Source organism: Cebidichthys violaceus, unplaced genomic scaffold (assembly GCF_023349555.1).
Source record: "Cebidichthys violaceus isolate CVI_PGR_0920_01 unplaced genomic scaffold, fCebVio1.0.p SCAF_4, whole genome shotgun sequence".
In the NCBI taxonomy this organism is placed as follows: domain Eukaryota; kingdom Metazoa; phylum Chordata; class Actinopteri; order Perciformes; family Stichaeidae; genus Cebidichthys; species Cebidichthys violaceus.
In genome coordinates, this window is record NW_027176594.1 from 10,557,452 (window position 1) to 10,576,773 (window position 19,322).

At 41.2% G+C, this 19,322-nt stretch overlaps 1 protein-coding gene across 2 annotated transcripts in view; it reads right to left on the reverse strand.

Annotated features, from left to right (window-relative positions):
• vegfc (vascular endothelial growth factor c) overlaps positions 1–19,322 on the reverse strand; it is a 78,754-nt gene that overhangs the window by 44,214 nt on the left and 15,218 nt on the right. For both annotated transcript variants that reach the window (XM_068727710.1, XM_068727709.1), the window contains exons 2-3: positions 1,137–1,362; positions 320–510 (exon numbers count right to left, since the gene is read on the reverse strand). In XM_068727710.1, the coding sequence (XP_068583811.1) occupies positions 320–510; positions 1,137–1,362 (417 nt within the window). The remainder of the gene's footprint in view (positions 1–319; positions 511–1,136; positions 1,363–19,322) is intronic.

The window sequence follows — 19,322 nt, forward strand, 5'->3', positions numbered from 1 at the left end:
GTGAGTTGTCGTGTGCTTGTAACATTGGCTACTTAACAGGAGAAGTAGAGTAAAACCAAAACAAGGTGTGAACCAGGCAGCAGTGGTAACAACTGGATATCACCATTCTATCCGTTAATTATTACACCACTGTTAGTTTTGGCAATAGTGGCTCTCTCACTCATTTATGAGCAAAACTGGAATGACCAGGCCATAAATAATGGCAAACCTTTGAGCCATACTTTTTCTTATGAAATCATTAATCATCAGGGATCACATACACGCTGATCCATATTTGAGCACATAATGAAAAGAAAAAGAAGAAGAAAACTGTGCTTACAGTTTTGCTGAGGTAACCAGTGGAGATATTCCTGCATTGTTTGTCTTCAGAGTGGCAGCATCCCCCACATCTGTAGACGGACACACAGGGTGGTTTATAGAAGATGTTGGTGGGAGCCCCGAACTCCCTGCCCACGTCGACACACACTTCCCTGGGCATGCACTGAGTCTTCCTCCACTCCGACTCTATACCTGCACACACACAGAAGGTCAGACTACCACAGACATGCAACACGTCTTTTTTTCTGTCAGCTGCTGTACACATGGATGGCAATGCACAAAGGCACACATATATAATACACTCATACACAAACATGTCGTCTCTACATTTGTATATTCCAATGTTGCCAAGTCAGAACTGTGGTCAACAGGAATTTCATATTTTGAACCCAAGTGTACAACGTGGGTCATCACCAAACTGTCAACATCAAGGTGGAGCCAATGTGATTGGTTATGACAGATGATGGTGTAGTTAAATAGATTCTTCCTAATATAACATATAATGTTTACACATAATCCCCTGACAACCAGAAGTATATAGAAAATATGGTGAGCGCTAACAAGAATTGGGCCTCAAGCTCAAGTCCACTGTCAAATGAAATACCGTCTATATAGCCTGCCTGCCTACTGATGCAGAAACAAACGTTTTGTAAGAAAACTTTAATATAGTATTACTTAATATACATAATTAAACTTTTAGGCTCCTCATCATTAGCTAATTGTATGAAAGGCACTAGATGCAGTACATTTTCCTTGATGGGAGCTGCTTTGATGACCAAGTCTGAAATAAATAATATTAAACCAAACTGAAAACTTACTTTTCAGGACATCCAAGTTGAGGTAGGCAGCAGCGAATGTTGGCTCTTCTGTATCAGCCAGTAGCCTCAGTCGGCGAGGCTGGAGCTTGAAGGCTGGAGGGGCAGCAGATAGTTTGGATCTGCACTTCAGAGCGGCCCAGTATGACGGATAAATAAGACTCATCAGTTCATCGACACTGGAAGCTGAACGCAACTTATCCTCCATGTCTGGCTTTGGTGAAGAGTCCTGAAAGAGACAAGAGACACCTTCACTGAGAATACTGCTGGTATTCTTTATCAGTAGTACACAATTTGAATACTCAACTACTGACTGACCAAAAAACACTCGCTGCACCTGAGGAACACATCACAAACCAATCCTTTTCCAGGTAAAAAAATCATTTTTATTTAAGCCTAAATCATGTTCCAAGTCAAGTCTGGAGTTAGGACCAACAAGTCTCGAGTCAAGTCTGGTATTGAAGATCAACAAATCCCAAATCAAATCTTGAATGAAGACCAAGTCTGGGGTCATGACCAGCAAGTCCCAAGTCAAGTCTGGAGTTAAGACCAACAAGTCCCAAATCAAGTCCGAAACTATCTGTTTCAAGTCTTAAACAAGTCATTATGTGCCCTTCACCAAATTGATGGCACTTTAATTTTTAAAAACAATAAAGTAAATTTAAAGAAATACTGATAACTTTTCCAAATTTGTATTTTTTGCTCTCAAACAAACTTCATAACTAAATCTGATAATCTGATCCAAGTCATGGATTTGGCACCTTTTCCTAATTGATTTCATGCGTTTCAAGCATTTTCTACATCTAGTAGGGTCTAGAACTGCCCTCGATTTAGTCATCTCAATATGTTCAGTAAATCCATTTCATCATACAGGCTGCCCACTACCCATAAGTTCAACAAATAATCTGTTTCTACAGGCCTAAATACACAACCAGTTTGCTGTGTGGGTTCATCTCATGAGGTTCAGTCAACACAATACAGGATAAACCGAAGCTATACATAAATACTTCTAAGTGAATTAGTGCAGCCTCAAAGGGAGCTTTTAGTGCCTTGTGGGTGGCGAGTGTGCGGGAGAGATGTGGTGTGACTGCACTCAGGACAAACAGGTGTTCTGATTGTCGGAGCGGAGTCAGGTTATTAGTAAGTCGTGAATGTAACAATAAATGTTCATGAGCTTCTTTGTCAGAAATTAATGTGACAGTTTAATGGCATGGAGGTTATAAGTTAGCTAGAACTTAAGCCCTTGTGTCTCTTCTGTGCTTCCAGAACATAGTCTGTTCTATATGTGTTTGTTGAACTAATGTCACATTATACTCTAAGGCAGTGGTTCTCACCTGGTCTGGCTGCGGGACCCACCATCACCCCTTAATGACAAGTCGCGACCCAAATTTTCAACTTCTCAAATTTATTTAATGAAAAGATGGTGCAGTTTGAACCTGAGCTGAAAATGTCCTCGGCAGTCGTAGTAGTAGGGAGCTCTATTGTGCAGAGAAATTGTTCCCGTCAGTCCCCGTCCCACATAAGTAAAACTGCTTTGTTATGTCTGTAGATTTGTCCATTTGTAATGCAAAATGATCGCTTGCCTTAATTCGAGTTGTGGTCTGTTGTTTGATGTCATCCAACATGTCTTCAATTTCGCCTACTTATAGTGTCATTTGACAGAGGTATAGTTTTCAGTTTATCCGCTGCGGATTGATCCAACAAATGCCGCTTCAGTTTTGACGGCTTCATGCTTTCTTGTGCCAGAACCTCGCTGCACAAAACACACTGAGGTTTTTGCCCTCTTTTGTCCTCAATGTAAGAAAATCCATATCTCATGTAGTCGGTGTCATACTTGCGTTTCGCTCACTTAGCATGAAAACAAACTTTGTGGGTGTTCTTCTGTACTGTGAAATGGGTGTCTATTAGCATTACAAGGCATTAACGCCAAATACTGTTAAGGAGTGTGAATAACTCCGCTGCATAAAAAATCCCCTTCAAAATAAAAGCACAAGATTTCTTTTTTTCTTTTTTTTTTCAGGCCACGACCCACTGAAAACAGGTGGGTCGCGACCCACCAGTTGAGAATCACTGCTCTAAGGCATCCCACTGATGGAATAAATAACAGAATCCATAAAAGTGTTATCCAAATTTATTTATAATATGAATTAGTGTGGAATATAGCTTTTATATTTGATTTGATTTCCTATTTCAGCTGTTGACCCGGCTCTTATACCACAACCATCAGGAGACACACCACGATGAACCTTTAACAAAAGATAGTTTGTCAAACCAAATATAACCAAATTAATTAAATCAATTACCTCAGATTTGGGATGTGGATATAATTTGTGGTGTAAGTGCGCATGAGGGATGAATGTGTGTGCATGGTTGTTGTAGGGTGCAAAACAAGGCATGAGAATAGACCTAAGACAGCATACTAAACAAAACAAATGGGTGACTAGGGAGAAGGGAGAGAACACCTCTTAGGGCCAACAAATGAATAGTCAACAGTTAACTATAACCAGGACAAGGAAATCCCCACATAACCCTCCTCACACCTCCACTACTGGATCCTGGAGAGAGAGAGAGAGAGAGAGATGAAAGTTACTCAACACAACAACCTGAAAACTCACTTCCCAAATTTCTCACCAACAAATCCTCCTGGACAAAGTAGCCATCATGATTGATGTCTCTTATTATTTGAACAGGCAAAGTCTCATCACACAAATGAGACAGAGATGAATCAGCCCTTTGGTCTTCACCCATTCCTCTCTTGGACCAGATGGTGAAAGATCAGACAGTGAAAGCACATGTTCTCCAGGCGCCATAACTACACCCTGAAACAGGCGGGTCTGGATCAGACACATCACAGCTGAGAAAACACCTGGACCAGTCAGGACTGGAGCAAACTCATTAGAGCTCTGTGTGACTCTCTTTCAGCTCCTCTGACCAGTATCTACTTCAGTAGCTGAGCCCTATTGGTGGAAATGGGAAGTCAAATCAGAAAAACTCCACATGCTCTTGCTTATCGCTCCTTTACCCAATTCATAAATTGCAGACAAAGCTTAAGGGACCAAATCATAAGCTTTATTTCCCCACATCATGTTCCTTATCATCCTCAGCACATAGCCAAATATGCCTCCTGAGCTCTCCCAGTGAGGATGCACTGAAGTATGAGTGCTCGCTTCACATCTGCTCAGGTTTTCACATGTGCAACACGTTCAAAGAGAGTGAAAAAGGTACCAGGGTCTCGCTTGTTAAACTTTGGTTCAAACATAAAATAGCAACACCAACAACACCACCCGGTGCAGATGCAACAGAAGCAGACTCCTCCGCCTTAAAGCCTCAGCAGCAGCAAGGCAGACACAGAGAGAGACTGCTTGTAGCAGCTAGGGCTTCATAGTCTGGGAACACTGGGCCCTGCTGACAACCGTGGCCTGACCCCCACCCGGGTGTCTGTAGTGAAGGGTGGTAAAAAGCTCTCTCTCCCCCTCTACAACCCATTTGGTGCAGTGATGTCATCCCACTCGTTAACTGTCTCCCACCAGAAAGTGATCCTCACCCTCCTCTCCATGTTTGTCACCGCTACATTTAGTGCCTGATAAGCTGTTCTACTGTGTCAGCTCCAGTGTCTTCTTCTCCGTCACCACAACCACCTGATGTTACTTTAGTGTGAAAGTGTTCACCTGAGCTGTTCTGTATGCTCTTAAATCAAATGGACCAAACTCATGATTACGTGATAGCAGATATGAGATAGTAGCAAGCTAAACTACTTTTAAATCCACCTGCTGATTGTGAACTGGCGAGGTAGTGATCTACCTGTGCTCTGTATAAGCAACATGTATTTGTGATTTGGCAGACAGACGACATTTATAACTGCACTACTGTCCAATGGTTGGAATCATTCTTCTTCTGTGACACATGTACGGCTACTGTATGTAAATGTTATCTCACTTCCTGTCCTTCAATACAATAAGATAAATGTCATTGTACTATTTATGATAAACAGTAATTAATATCCACACAATCACTCTGACTGTAACAATATGACTGCTCGCTGCAAGCAAGGCCATCACACACACACACACACACACACACACAGCCTGGCCTTTGTATTAGAGGCCAGTCAAACAGACAGTGTCAAGCAGTCCATTGTGTTTAATAAGGGCCTCTGTAAGTCTGTTTACAGCCATGGCAGAGATAACACACACTATTTCCTACTAGAAACAATGTGTTTATTTATGTGTTTCTATATGCATATGCATGTTTTGTGTATGTGCTTCTGTCTGCACCAATTTGTTCCACATGAATATGTCCTGTGTGGGTTTCCTCTGTCCTTCTATATGTGTGTTTGTCTTTCTGTATGTGTCCTGTCTCCGTTTCCCCTGATTCTGTGTTTCTACTTGTGCGTTTGGAATGGTGTTTTCACACACAAATACACACACACACACACACACACACACACACACACACACACACACACTGAGCCTTTATGTGGGAAAAAGGCGTTTCTCTGCTGTCACATTGGGTCAAAGAAGCTGGAACAAACAATTGAGAATACAGCAGCTCTAAATAGGACTGTGCTGTCACCTGACAGAGGAACTACAGCTTCCTGTTATAAAGACCAGACCAGGCTTTGCTAAGCTGAGAGGGGACGCAGTGGACTGACATGAGATCAGTTTTATCATCACTTTACAACCGGAGTGACCACATTGTACATTTTGGTCCTAATGTTTCAAGGTCATTGTAAGGTTTGAAGGTTTGAAACAGTTTTGGACCAATCAAAACATTTGTATGTGGTCGGCAGTATGTTAAAGCCACACTTTGACATGTTTTAAGCCAGTTGACTTCAAACCGTGTATGTGCTAAACTGCTCTATGGTTTTCAAAAGCATGGTGGAAGTTATTGGATCGATGTCCTAACTTAGAGGGAGCTGTAGGCAGTTAACAATTCAGTAACTCCTGTAAATCAACTGTACAGAGGGTTGAATATTGAGATCAGTCATCAATCACAGCAAACAAGACACAACATTCATTTCTGTACTATGTTATAGTCGTGGAGTATTTCAGCTGTGACCACGAAGCATCTTCAAAACTTCCATGACATCTGGACCAACATTCATCAACAGAACAGCATAGGTTGCTAAGTAAACATCAACGTAATCCTCGTGCAAAAACAGCAGCGGTCAAAGCCTTCTATGTTCAAGAATTTTCTAAAATAGCAATTTTTCTGATTAACAATTACAAACAATTACTATATACTAAACAGCTTAAAAAAAGAACAGAAAATCAAATTAGATAGAAATTGGTAGACCAATACAAAGAACTCAGTAGGTTATTGCTAACTATTACAGAACATTAATTGTTGGAGACAAAAGCTACAAATAAAAACTGAGGTAACTGAACACAAGAGGATGTCAACAGACACAAAGTTCATGGTTAAAGGGATAGTTTTTGTTTATTGTGTGTTCTGAAGTGGGGTTTTGTATTACCTACAGTATGATGGTCAGCACACCCCCCGTTTGGGGGCAGGAAGGAGTACCAGCACGGGAGTAATGTACTGCTGTGGACACCTAGTGTTATAATTAATGTTATAGTTAATGTTAATGTTTACAACTGTGAAATGGTCTTTTACTCCAGTAATTCTCCAACCTTATTTCAATTTATTAGCGTCAGTTAAATCTGTTGACTCTGGCAGATTACAGGTTAATTTAAACAAATGTAACAAACAGAAATACACTTTGTCTGTTTTCTCTCAGTTTTGTTATGAATGAATGTAGCCAGGCGTTAGCTTTGTCAAGCATTCGCCTAAAATTAGATTGATCAGAAGCTACATTGATCAATCACAAAACAGAGAAAACAGACAGAAGGTATTTCTGTTAGTTGCATTTGTTTTATAATTCAAATCTGTAATTGTGCATTTGCCTTTTCTTCCCTCTAACGTTAGTCACTATTCAAGCGCTTACTCTAGAGATGCAGAGGCGAAGGAGACGGCATCCGCTCCTGTAATTTATCACATGAGCTATAAACCACAAACATTGGCTGGTTTACTGCCCCCACAGAAACAGAAACCCAACTAATCGATAACCAAATCATTGCCAACTATCTATATAATTAATGTTGACCGATTTAATCATTAAGCTGTTGCAGCTCAAAAGTGTATGCTAAATTTAGAATATAATCCGACAGAGACCTGAACTAAAAGTGAAACTTCTATAATCCAGAATAAATATAATCTATAATGATGTTGAAAAAGGAGTCTGGTGGCTTTGAAGAGAGCATGGCTGAGATACACTTTGACAGTCTGACGGCAAGATAAAGCAGGGAAAATATTCTAAATATAGTGTACAAGTAAACTGACTGTACTTCAGTTTACTTGTACACTGGTTCTGGTGGGCTACTCTGGAGGAAGACACCCGGGACTTCGTCAACACCTGTCCTGTCTGCAACTAGCACAAGCCATCCCACCAGGCTCCCGCTGGTTTCCTGCAACCTCTGCCTGTGCCCCATCGGCACGGGTCCCACATCTCCTTGGACTTTGTTACCGGTCTACCACTGTCCAACAAACACACCACCATCCTGACAGTGGTAGATCGGAGTGGAAGATGTGGAAGATGGCCCACTTTGTGCCCTTTGCCAAGCTCCCCTCGGCCAAAGAGACTGCTGAGCTGGTCCTGCTGCATGTCTTCCGGCTCCATGGTCTCCCCACTGACGTGATCTCTGACCGGGGACCTCAGTTTATGTCAGTAGGAGGGAGTTCTGCACACTTATTGGGGCCAGAGTCAGCTTGTCATCTGGATTCCATCCACAGTCTAACGGCCAGACTGAGCGCAAGAACCAGGAGATGGAGACGGCTCTACGGTGCTTGGTCTCCAAGCATCCATCATCCTGGTCCCAGCAGCTCCTGTAGGTGGAATATGCCCACAACACCCTGACAAGCTCTGCCACTGGAATGTCCCCGTTCCAATGTGCCTACGGTTTCCAGCCTCCACTGTTCCCTGCCCTGGAGAAGGAGGTTTCCTACCCCTTTGTCCAGGCTTTCGTCAGCCTCTGTCGCCCTACCTGGGCCGAAGCCAGAGCAGCGCTCCTCCGCTCAGCCAACCGGTACTCCACAGCGGCCAACCGGCACCACACCAAAGACCCCATCTACCAGATTGGCCAGAAAGTGTGGCTGTCGACCCGGGACCTACCCTTGCGGGTAGAGTCTAAGAAGTTGGCACCCAGTTTCATTGGCCCATTCGAGATCCAGAAGGTCATCAATCCTGCAGCAGTGAGGCTCAAGCTGCCCCGGTCCATGCGGATCCACCTGTCATTCCACGTCTCCAAGGTGAAGCCGGTTCGAGAGAGTCCACTGGTTCCTGCTGCTCAGCCTCCAATGCCACCTTGATTCATCAGAGGGCTACGGTCCAGAAGAAAGATCCTGGGTCACAGCTCGACACATTCTGGATGCCCTCTCATCAGGGAGTTTCACCGCTGCCATCCTGACCAGCCCTCCAAGGCCTCTGTGCCCACTGGGGCTACCCAGCTAGACTATGTTCCCCCTCTTCCATCTGTAACTTCAGATTTTGGAAAGGATGAAGAGGAGCCGTCTTCTGGCGAGGACAACTCACCCAATGATGCTAAGGAGAAGGAGGTCGAGATGGATATGTCTGATGAATATTAGCCCTCCTCCAGGCCCCCTCCACCCACCCGGCTTGGTTGTGGTTGTTTTTGGACGTCGGGAGCTGTCCCTTGAGGGGGGTTCTGTCACAGTCAGCTCCACACCCTCCTCACTCTACCTATCAGCCACTCCCTCCTCATCAGTCTAACTCCCTTCACCTGTTCACTCACCTGCCTCTGATCACTAATCAAGCCACTATATAGATTTCCTGCCTCTCAAACAATCATTGCCAGATTGTTCTACTTGCTATTCGATGCCAGACTTTCCAGCACTTTATCCTGGACTGATTTCCTGTTGTTGACCATTCCTGCCCCTGATCTACCCGTCCCGCCTGACTCCCGGTAAACTCACCAGTCTTCTGTTCCTGACCTGGATTAATTCTGCCTGCCGTTTCTGCTGCTCTGCCAGAGACTTTGATGTATCAGTCTGTACCTGTTAAGTTTATAATAAAAGCCAACAGTTCCTGGAATCTGCAATCTAGAGTTTTAGAAGCAGGACCACACCTCAACTGTGGCATTAACCCTCCCACCCTCTTTGTCTTTCGCTTACTGCACCCCTCTCTCCCACCCTGTTTCTCTCGTCCTCTTCTTCCTCTCTCTTGTCCTGACGGGGTCTGCTGTACCTACCGAAGCCTCCCCTAAACGCAGCCAGTAAACCGACAAACTACAAGCAAGTTTCAAGCCTTGCACACCAATAATCTTTCATTACTAAAATAGTTTAAATGCATCTTGTTGATGGTGGGGTCCTTGCCAGTGAAAGCAAAGGTGACCTCATCTGTAACCATGGCATGAGTCATGTCTGCATGTCTACAGGTTCATGTAGCTTGGGCACTGTAATCCTGAACATAGTTATATTCCTGTATCATCTATGTGTTTGTTGTTATGTTTGCATCATATGTCATTGCATGTAGCAAACATAGTAAGCATTCACTCCCATGGATCGGATTCTGTCTTCAGCAGTCAACTTATTATTTTAATTCTTTAACACATGAATCCATGTGTGGGTGTTCCTTCTTGTTGTCCCTTTACAAAATGACCTTCAGTAATATTAACAGAGTTTGTGGGGTCAGTGCGCTAAAATATGCAAAATCCTATGAATAAATAGGATGGCTTAAGTAAAAGGTAATAGCACTCCTACCTGACTGTCGTACTCTTTACCCTCCTAAGTACTGCTGAACATTGCTTTTGCTTTAGAAAATCAATGTCATTATCTATCCTGGACTGTGTGTAATTGAAATTGACTGAGATTTCTTCAGTGAAAGTCTGCCGTTGAAACTTGAGGGATCAAAGAGGTGGGATCTATTTTCTATAAAATATATTTAAAAAATAGAAAAACATAAAACATTAATACTATTTCATGGTTTTCAGGCTGTCATTCTTGCCTTTTTGCAGTTTATTTCCTTGATATTTCAGGATAGGTCTTCATTTCATACCCTAAAAATGTCCAGCATGTTTAAGGTTCATCCACTGGGGACATGAATATCTGAAACAACTTTCATGTCAGTTTATCTGATAGTTGTTGAAACATTTCAGTCTGAACCAAAGTGATAGACAGACCAAACAACAAACCACTGGACAGACTGACATTGATAACAGGGAATTCATGCTGCTAGCATGGCTGATAAAAAGGATACTGAGTACGCTTAGCTGAACCGACAGCACGATGGCAGTAGTGTGCTGATACAAGCTTGTGGCACTCTGCTTTGTGATTATTTGCAGAATAGACGAGTGAAGAAAAGAAGATATGATTAATATGATCAGTAAAGGAAATAACTCTTGCTGCCATAAAGTACTGAGTTATTTGTTTCTGAGTATTAAGCTCAGTGCTGTCTGTCTCTCTCTCTTGTGTGTGTGTGTGTGTGTGTGTGTGTGTGTGTGTGTGTGTGTGTGTGTGTGTGTGTGTGTGTATTGGATTTCACTCAGGACAGAGACAGACCTGCTTGACTTGGATTTGATCAACATTCAACTAGAATACACAAATCCAGATGGCATAATTGACACTCAACGGTAAAATGACTTTTGTCCCAAGCTAGGAGCTTCAATGTCTTTTATTTTACATGACAATGAATTGTGAAACATGTCATAGAAATTGCGTGAAAATTCTCATCAGAATTGTGCTTTCATTGTTCTTGCCAGAACACACACACAGACAAAATAGAGCACACACCTTAACTGTATTATTTACACACCGGGGGCATCACTAATAAACGTCACAAAAATGTAAAAATCTTGAATACTGCAAATATTTTGCATCAAAACTATTCACACCAGCAGCGTTGCAAATTTGGAACAGTTGCAACACTTTTTCAATAAAAGGTTTGAATAGATTGGTGCAGGCAGAGGACCAACTACCAAGATCCTATTGACCCAGAGCAGCGTCTGGCACTATGTCTGAGGTAAACTGTTGAATAGCCTAAACTATAAAATATTTTGTTGTGTTTCCTTTAGCCAAACCATCCGTAATAAAAAATGAAATACATTTTTGTAATAAATACATATTGTGACCTATTTTGTTGAGACGCCTCTTTGCGAAACACTTAATGTTCCCCTGGTAGCAATGATGCAGCGTACATGTTCAGGGATTTTATTTTCAATTGGTCTTAATTTGTTTCTGTCCTTTGTCCGTTAGCCATTTCTTCTCAACGCAATGCATGATGGTATATAGTGCTTGGTTAGTGACCATCAGTTGTACTCTATGTCTAACGATGTATTGTGGGATACTTTGAGTCCACTACGAACGTAGGGCTTAATAAGTCTCACTAGTGGGACAACACTACAAAATGGACAACTCACTATAGTGAGCTAGAGTGAGTAGTGATTTCAGAGACAGTCATGGAGTCATATGGACTAATAAGACAGGGAACTCATTCATTGGACAGTTCTGGTGATGTCATCCTGTGTCTTCAGTACATGGATCAACGTCAGGAAGTTAAATGCAGGTGACTGGCAGCAATTCTGCTGCACCGTATTGAACCGGTGTCACCAAGAGCTCAAAGACACAACTGATAATCAGCATTATTAGTCAAGACTGCTGAGACAAGAACAGGACAAAGTATCTTGTATAGTAATAGAAAATCCTTGCACTCATGTCTGATATGTTTTACCATGATTAGTAAATAATAAAAATCTGTTGCTCATAATCTGGAGGTCCCTCTCTAAACAGTTGACTATCAGCAAATCAATTTAATTGTAATTTAGCTTTTGAATGTATGCTAAAATCACACGCAATCTGCTTTCACACTACAAACACACTGCACCAGAGGTCAATGATGACTTGAAACGGTGGGTCTCACAGTTGTTGAGTCCGCTCCAGAGTTTGGTTAGCTATACATGAACGTAAACTAATCAAATCAAATCGACCAAACAAACACACCACCGCTCATTTGATCCACCCCACAATGGGCTAGGTGTGAAAGCACCCTTGGATATTTAACATATTAGACCATAGAGCAATAACAAGTTGCAGAAGACAAGCTGGACAAAGCAGCAGACAGCAACAGGCTTTAGGCAAATGTAAACACTAAAGTGGCAGAGGAAAAGTCAGACAGCTGCATCTCTGGAGACTCTACGTCTGAGCTCTGAGCTTTTTATCTCACTGTGAGCGAGTTGTGTCTCTCTGCTGTCTAGTTGATGTAAAGATGTATTGCTGCTCATGAATCTAGACTGAACCGTATACACCCGAGGGTCCCCCATTTGGACGCAGAGTACATAAAAACTTAGAGAGTTTTGTGTTAAAAGTAACTGGCAGAGAACCCACGAAGAACGAATATAATGATGTTATAGTTCTGCAGAAACCTCAGCGTCCTGGGAACAACATGAACTAGGTCACTTCTACATGAGACAAACACATCTCCCATCAGCCAAGCAAACAAATAACAAAATATCATAAATCATACTCGATATGACTGGGACAGACCGGAGAAAACAGCTGCTACACTCCGTTAGCAACGTGCTACCTACGAACATGCAGCATGAAAAAGCATGTCCGCCTGACGGAGATTACGGACATAGTTTCCATTTCTCTCTCCGATAAACCATCGCAGAGATATTCAGCTTCGAACACAAAAAGTCACACAGCTTTCATCGAATATTGTACTCACTTTTGGTCGAATCTCAGCGAAAAAATGAAATATCTCCGTACTTCCACTGCATGTATGTCCAGCTGCATGTGCTCCGTGTGAATCCGTTCGATTCGTGTCTCTCCGACACTCCTCGGCTTCTTGGGGAGGGTTGGAAGCTCAGCAAATTAGATTTCAGATCTGCCATCAGATGGGACGTTTCTGAGCTTTATTGGCTAATAGTGCTGTCAATCATCTAGCTTTCAATTCCAGGCAATTCTATTGGCTCCTACGGTTCGAAGGATGTCTCAATGGTGAAAATCGGAGAAAGGGGGGCTGAGATACAGCCCTGAACAGAGAGAGTGGGCTGAATCTGAAGCAGTATTTGACCTTAAACTAAACAACTAAAAAGGGCTTAGAAAGAGCTTAAAACACTCAAAAAAGGTCCAACCTTCTGTCTTTTGATTCATTGAACATCAGGAGTGATACATAGAAGTGATATAGAGTGTTTTTGAATTTAAAAAATATTTTTTTATTCAAATATTGGAATATTTGATCAGTTTTTTAATTTTATATGCTCTATATTTTATAAATGTTTCACTGTATCTATGTATAACTGTGTATATAGAGCCTATATCAGTTGTTCTAAGAGCTCAGCATATTTAAAATCTTGGATTTCCATACTTTCCAAAAAACAATATCCTGAAACTGCTGTTTTTCCAGGGCGAGCTTTTGAATTTTCCAAGTTGTGCTGTGTTCCATCCTTATCTTATGTGAACCTGTAACATGTATTCTGATAGTTCCATGATTTTTCTCATCTCAAAAATATATTAAAAAAAAATTATTTATTTTTTTTATTTTCTTATTTTTTTATTTAATTATACATTTAATTAGGTATTTCTTATCTTTATTCTAGCTGAGGTCTGCAAATAGGCCTCGTTTGTAAAAGGTTTTTAAACTGTCTAAATCAAAAAGATACTGTACGTTAGTGGTGACTTATTTAAGTTAAATATCCAGATACATGTTGAGGTCTAAATGGTCTTATAAGTCAGACAGAAACCTTATTAACTATTACAACTATTAATTAATTCACTCTACACTGCAAAAACATTTCCTATTTAATAAAAAGCAAATTTTGTTCACACAAGAAACAATTGTTCAAAAGTAACATATTTTTAGCATTACAAACTAAAGTATAGCTTTTCCTGCACTTTTAACTGCATCTCAGAGTCTTAATCAGAAGATGGAAGTTGCAATTTCCATCTTCTGATGAGGTCCAACAGATATGACAATCGTTTGGGGAAAAGTGGACCTTGAGTTAAATTGTGCTTCTTTGTCTATTTCCAAGGTCAAGAATTAACTCCTATGCTCATATGTTGTGTTTCTGACACGCTTCTGTCAGAAGAAAAGGCAGACTGGTGCTCATTCCTCACTTGTTTGTAGAAGGACATTTTTGTGTAATGAAGACATAACATAAGCCTCCTGATTGGGGACCACGTCTACACCAACAACATGTGCAGAAAAATGTTTAAAACTAAGAAAACATATTCATTTTTAGCAGCAAAATTGAGAACTATCACAAAAAGCCAGCAAACTGAATTTTCCGAAGAGGAAGCAGAGCCAGTGAAACATTGCTAGAGGGGAACTCTGAACACAGATGGTAAACCACTCAGACACCGCAGACGTGGAAAAGACCTGTCAGATACTCAAACACACAGCACATCAAAGACAGGAAATCCAACATGCTTCTTAAGACATTATATTCACCAAACAGGACACTGTAATAAAATATATGTATTGTTTTATATGCAGCTCACAGCTGTCTATGATTCTGTCCACTGATGTCGTTAACGAGCACATTTTATTATTGAGACAAAAGACTATTTATGTGGTATTATATTACATTACATTACATTACATTATATTATATTATATTATGGTAAGATACTAACTGATAAACATGATGAAATGAAAATAAACTAAAATATCATATCTAAGATATGATATGCTATTATTTTCCTTTGAGCCTCTTAGCCTTTCCCTCATTTTCATCCATTACAGGAGTAAGTTTGCCACTTTGCCCAGCTGCTACTGTCGCCGTGATCAAGAGATAGAGCTCAACATGGAGACATCAACACAAAAGGAGGAAACTAATTATAGGCTGGCACATGAGAACAGGTTTTAAAGCCAAGCTGTTTTATAGACAGAATGCCACAAACTCATTACCTCATAATTGTTTATTTGTATGTATTATTGTGTCCATATTGCCTTCATTGTGTGATTGTCTTGTTCATGTGTCTAAAACTGATTTTTGGTATATTGATTGTTCCTCTATCCTGTGCCATGTTTGATAATTTTGAAAAAATATGAGGATGACACTTATTTCAACCACATGCATTTATTATGATAAATAATCCAACAGGGGGCGCTATAACTCCTGGTCAAATCAGCATGTTTGTACTGTGGCCCATGAAGGCTCCCTGTACATTACTACTACTACTTTTTGTTAAAGTTGCAATGTGTAAGATCTGGCCTCATGCTCCAAACAGCATTTCACCTCTACTACTGGGTCCATACAATCTAAAGTCACAGTCATCAGTTATAAAAACTGCAACTACTAACAGCAGGGGAGGAATACGCAAAATACAACCAAGTTCATCTTGACTCCACAAAGCTTTTGAGTCTATTTCGTGTGTCAACGCTGCTCTCATCAACCTTGTTTCCAGCAACAGCAGACAACCCTCTGTACACCACCTGCTCAGCAATAAGCAGCAGACAGACACAGCTAGAGCTGGTGAACATAACGGAGCATTGTTGAGCAGCTAAAGAGAATTGGTGGAGACCAAACCAGAGGCAAAAGAAGAGTGAATATTAGACTGATATTCATCATGTGGACACAAACATGGCTTCTATGTAATGATTGCGTTGCTCCGTGTCTGATTCACATGTAGCTAGACAACTGTTTGCTGACATGTTCACTTTAACTTCATACAGCGACAATATGCCAATGTCGTGTTGACAGCTTGACGTCCTGAATCTCTGCAGGTCCTCATCTGGAGGCTAAACAGCTTCACTGCAGTAGTTCCCCAACCCCCACACTCCAAACTGTTCTGTGGTTTTATACTGGGGACCTTCCATTAATACATTTGTTGAAGTCTTTATGGTCTGACAGATACAGTTAGAACTAGATAGAAGCAGCACAGATGTTCTTGGCTTGATCCTGCTGATACTTTGCTAAGATCAATTTCTTTAAATATGTCAGTTTCATGCGCAAAAATAACAGAAACAGAAAAACAAACAGAAAAAGTCTCTCAGATACGAAGACCGCAGCATAAGACATCAGGTTTGATGCTCATGGATATACTTATATGAGGAGTGTGTGTGTGCGTGCGTGTGTGTATGAAAGCAAATCACTGTCAAAATTCGAGAGCGCAAATGAGATTCACGCGCGCGCACAAATCAAACAGCCGCGCGCATATTTTACTTTGTCGAGCGCTTTTACATCACTCCGCGAGCGAAATTCCCTCTCGCGCGAGCGAAATTCCCTACTGCGAGAGGGACTTTCGCTCGCTCGCAAAACTTTACTCTGCTCGCTCTCTCGCAGTTTTTCTTTTTGACAGTAGGTGGGCGGACCCAGTCTCTACATCTAATTGGTTACAATCCTCGTCTTTGGATAGACCGGATATCACTGTGACGCAGACTCAGATTTTCAGAGATTTTCAGATTGCACTAGCCGTGCTGTAATAATATACATCTTACTGCACGGGTACTTTTACTTTCTGCACTTAAAGTACATTTTGTTGATAATAACATACTTGACTAAGGTTTTGAATGCAGGTATTTACTCGTAATGGATTGTTTCATCAGTATTAGTACGTTTACTGCAGTGAAGGATCTGAATACATTTTCATCCACTAATTACTTGTCAGTGATTTAAGTTGGGCAAACAGTTAATATAGAAACAGTGGTCCCTAATCTTGGCTACAGATCCTTGAGCGGGTCCAAATTGTTGCTCATATTATATACAACTACATTATATGTCTTCTGTAAACACACCAGTATGATTAAATATGATAACATCATGTTTTAATCAATTAAGATCAAAGAGCTTATTTGAGCTGTTTGTCAAAAGAGGTTTGACTATCAAACACACATTGTCTGTAATATAATGATGAGTGAATTTAAACCAATCTGAGCAACTTGACTCCATTTACAAGAGAAACACATTTTGAATTATTGTATTTCAAAACGCTATTAACATAATTAGTATTTCATCAGCCTCTACAGTCTGAAAAGTATACAAAACCTGTCAGACAAATGTAGAACATTCTGAGTAGTGGAGTAGTGTTTAGTGGCGGATTGAAAACCACTTCTAACAGACAGTGTCACAGTGATATCCACTCTATCCAAAGAAGAGGATTGTAACCAATTAGATGTAGAGATACAACGGAGACTGGGTCCGCCCACTTACTGTCAAAAAGAAAAACTGCGAGCGAGCGAGCAGAGTAAAGTTTCGCGCTCGCGCGAGAGGGACCTTCGCGCTCGCGCGAGAGGGAATTTCGCTCGCGGAATGATGTAAAAGCGCTCGACAAAGTAAAATACGCGCGCGGCTGTTTGATTTGTGCGCGCGCGTGGATCTCATTTGCGCTCTCGGATTTTGACAGTAATTTGCCTTCATAGTGTGCGTGTGTGTCGGTAACCACCGATTTTCTTTGCCAAACAAACCACTAGCTCGGTGGTCCCACCAAGAGTCAGTAGTTCGTGTTTTCCTTCCCTTTCTGTGTGTGCGCGTGTGTGTGTGTGTGTGTGTGTGTGTGTGTGTGTGTGTGTGTGTGTGTGTGTGTGTGTGTGAGTTAAAAATTCATCATGGCTGTGTGTTTGTTTAACAATCAAGTGTTTGATCGTGTGTCTGCTGCGGCTCACAAAAACACAGACACTCACACACAGACAGTTTACACCGGGACTGCCAATGTGTAACCGCAGCATGCTATCTAGAACAGCAACAACCGCTGATGTCATTCACTGCTGCATGAGATGTTTACAGCACCAAACAGCTCCGGACTATAAATGCCTTACAACAGTGAACAGTTAGTGACTCACATGGACACAGGGCCATCAGTCACAAGTGATTATGGAGCCTGGAAATAGTTCTTCTCCCTTCTCTCACATTACGAGAAAGATAATGGCTGCGTTTCGAGGAAGTTTGTGTAGATAAGCATGGTGATCATTGGATGAGACATGGTGATTGTGTTGATCTCTAATCTGACCTTTCATATCGCACCACCGTCACGTCACAACATCATCTAATAGGCTACATCACATAGATCAAAATCCAGATTATTATTTTAATGACGCCATAGACGTTCATAGAGTAAGACTGAACAAGTAACTAACTATCAGTATTTTATTTCAGGGCTTTCCTGGTGTGTTAGCTTGAAAATAAGATTTGGCATTTCATTCATTCAGACTGAAATTGAAGAAGTATAAAAGATGAAATATATCAGTTAGATAATCTACAAGTTGTTAGGTCTATGGGTGTCACGAGAACCAATACTTACTGAGTCGTTGCCAAAACTCTGAAAACGTGATAGTATTTGTTTTTCTACAGTAAGTAGCTGGGATCAAGGCTAGGAAACAGAAAATATCACTGATAATGCTACATTTTGAACAACCGTGAACAATATGTGTTCAAAACGGCACGAGGGGAGCTAGTAGCATTAGCTGTTAGCAGTTGGTGGGCAGCACAGTCCTGCTAGGTTAACAGTTAACAGACATTGCATTGAGTTACATTATGACGCCTTCGCGCTCAATTCAGTAAAAATGAGTATTGGGCAATGGGGAATTATAGCTTTATCACGATGTGCTCATACATTATCTATTGGTATTGACTACTAAATTCCTGGTCTTGTGAAATCCCTAGTTATGTCTGCAAATTGACTTACAACAACCTGTACAGCTGTGTCGATCTCGTCCACGCTTTTTGTGGCCATTTTCCTGTTGTTATTTTTCATGAGACTTGCTAGACAACTTGACATCTGATCTGGAACCTGGATACTTCTGTGCAGCATTAAATTATTTGAGTCAGTATTACTACATTGTTTTGCAGATGCATTATGTGTTTTTACTTTCAATGGTGCCAATTAGCCAACATGTAAATGTAAACTTACATAAATTTAATTAGAATTGTCGCATACATGTGTAATTTAACACAATATTTATTTAACCTCTGCATTTAACCCTAGCATTTAGCAGCAGTGGGCTACTTGGGATTCAGTGTTTTGCTCAAGGACCCTTCAACATTCCAGGATTGAAGCTCCAACCTTGTGGTTAAAGGACGACCTGCTACAGCCACCCCAAGACAGATGCCACAGAACAATTATAAGCTAAAGAAAAGTAAGTTGTAGCCCACAGAGTATCTCACTGGCAATGGCTGCATTATACTTCCTGATTGCATCCCCCAAAGCAGTTGATTAGAAGACAGTTGCTGGTAG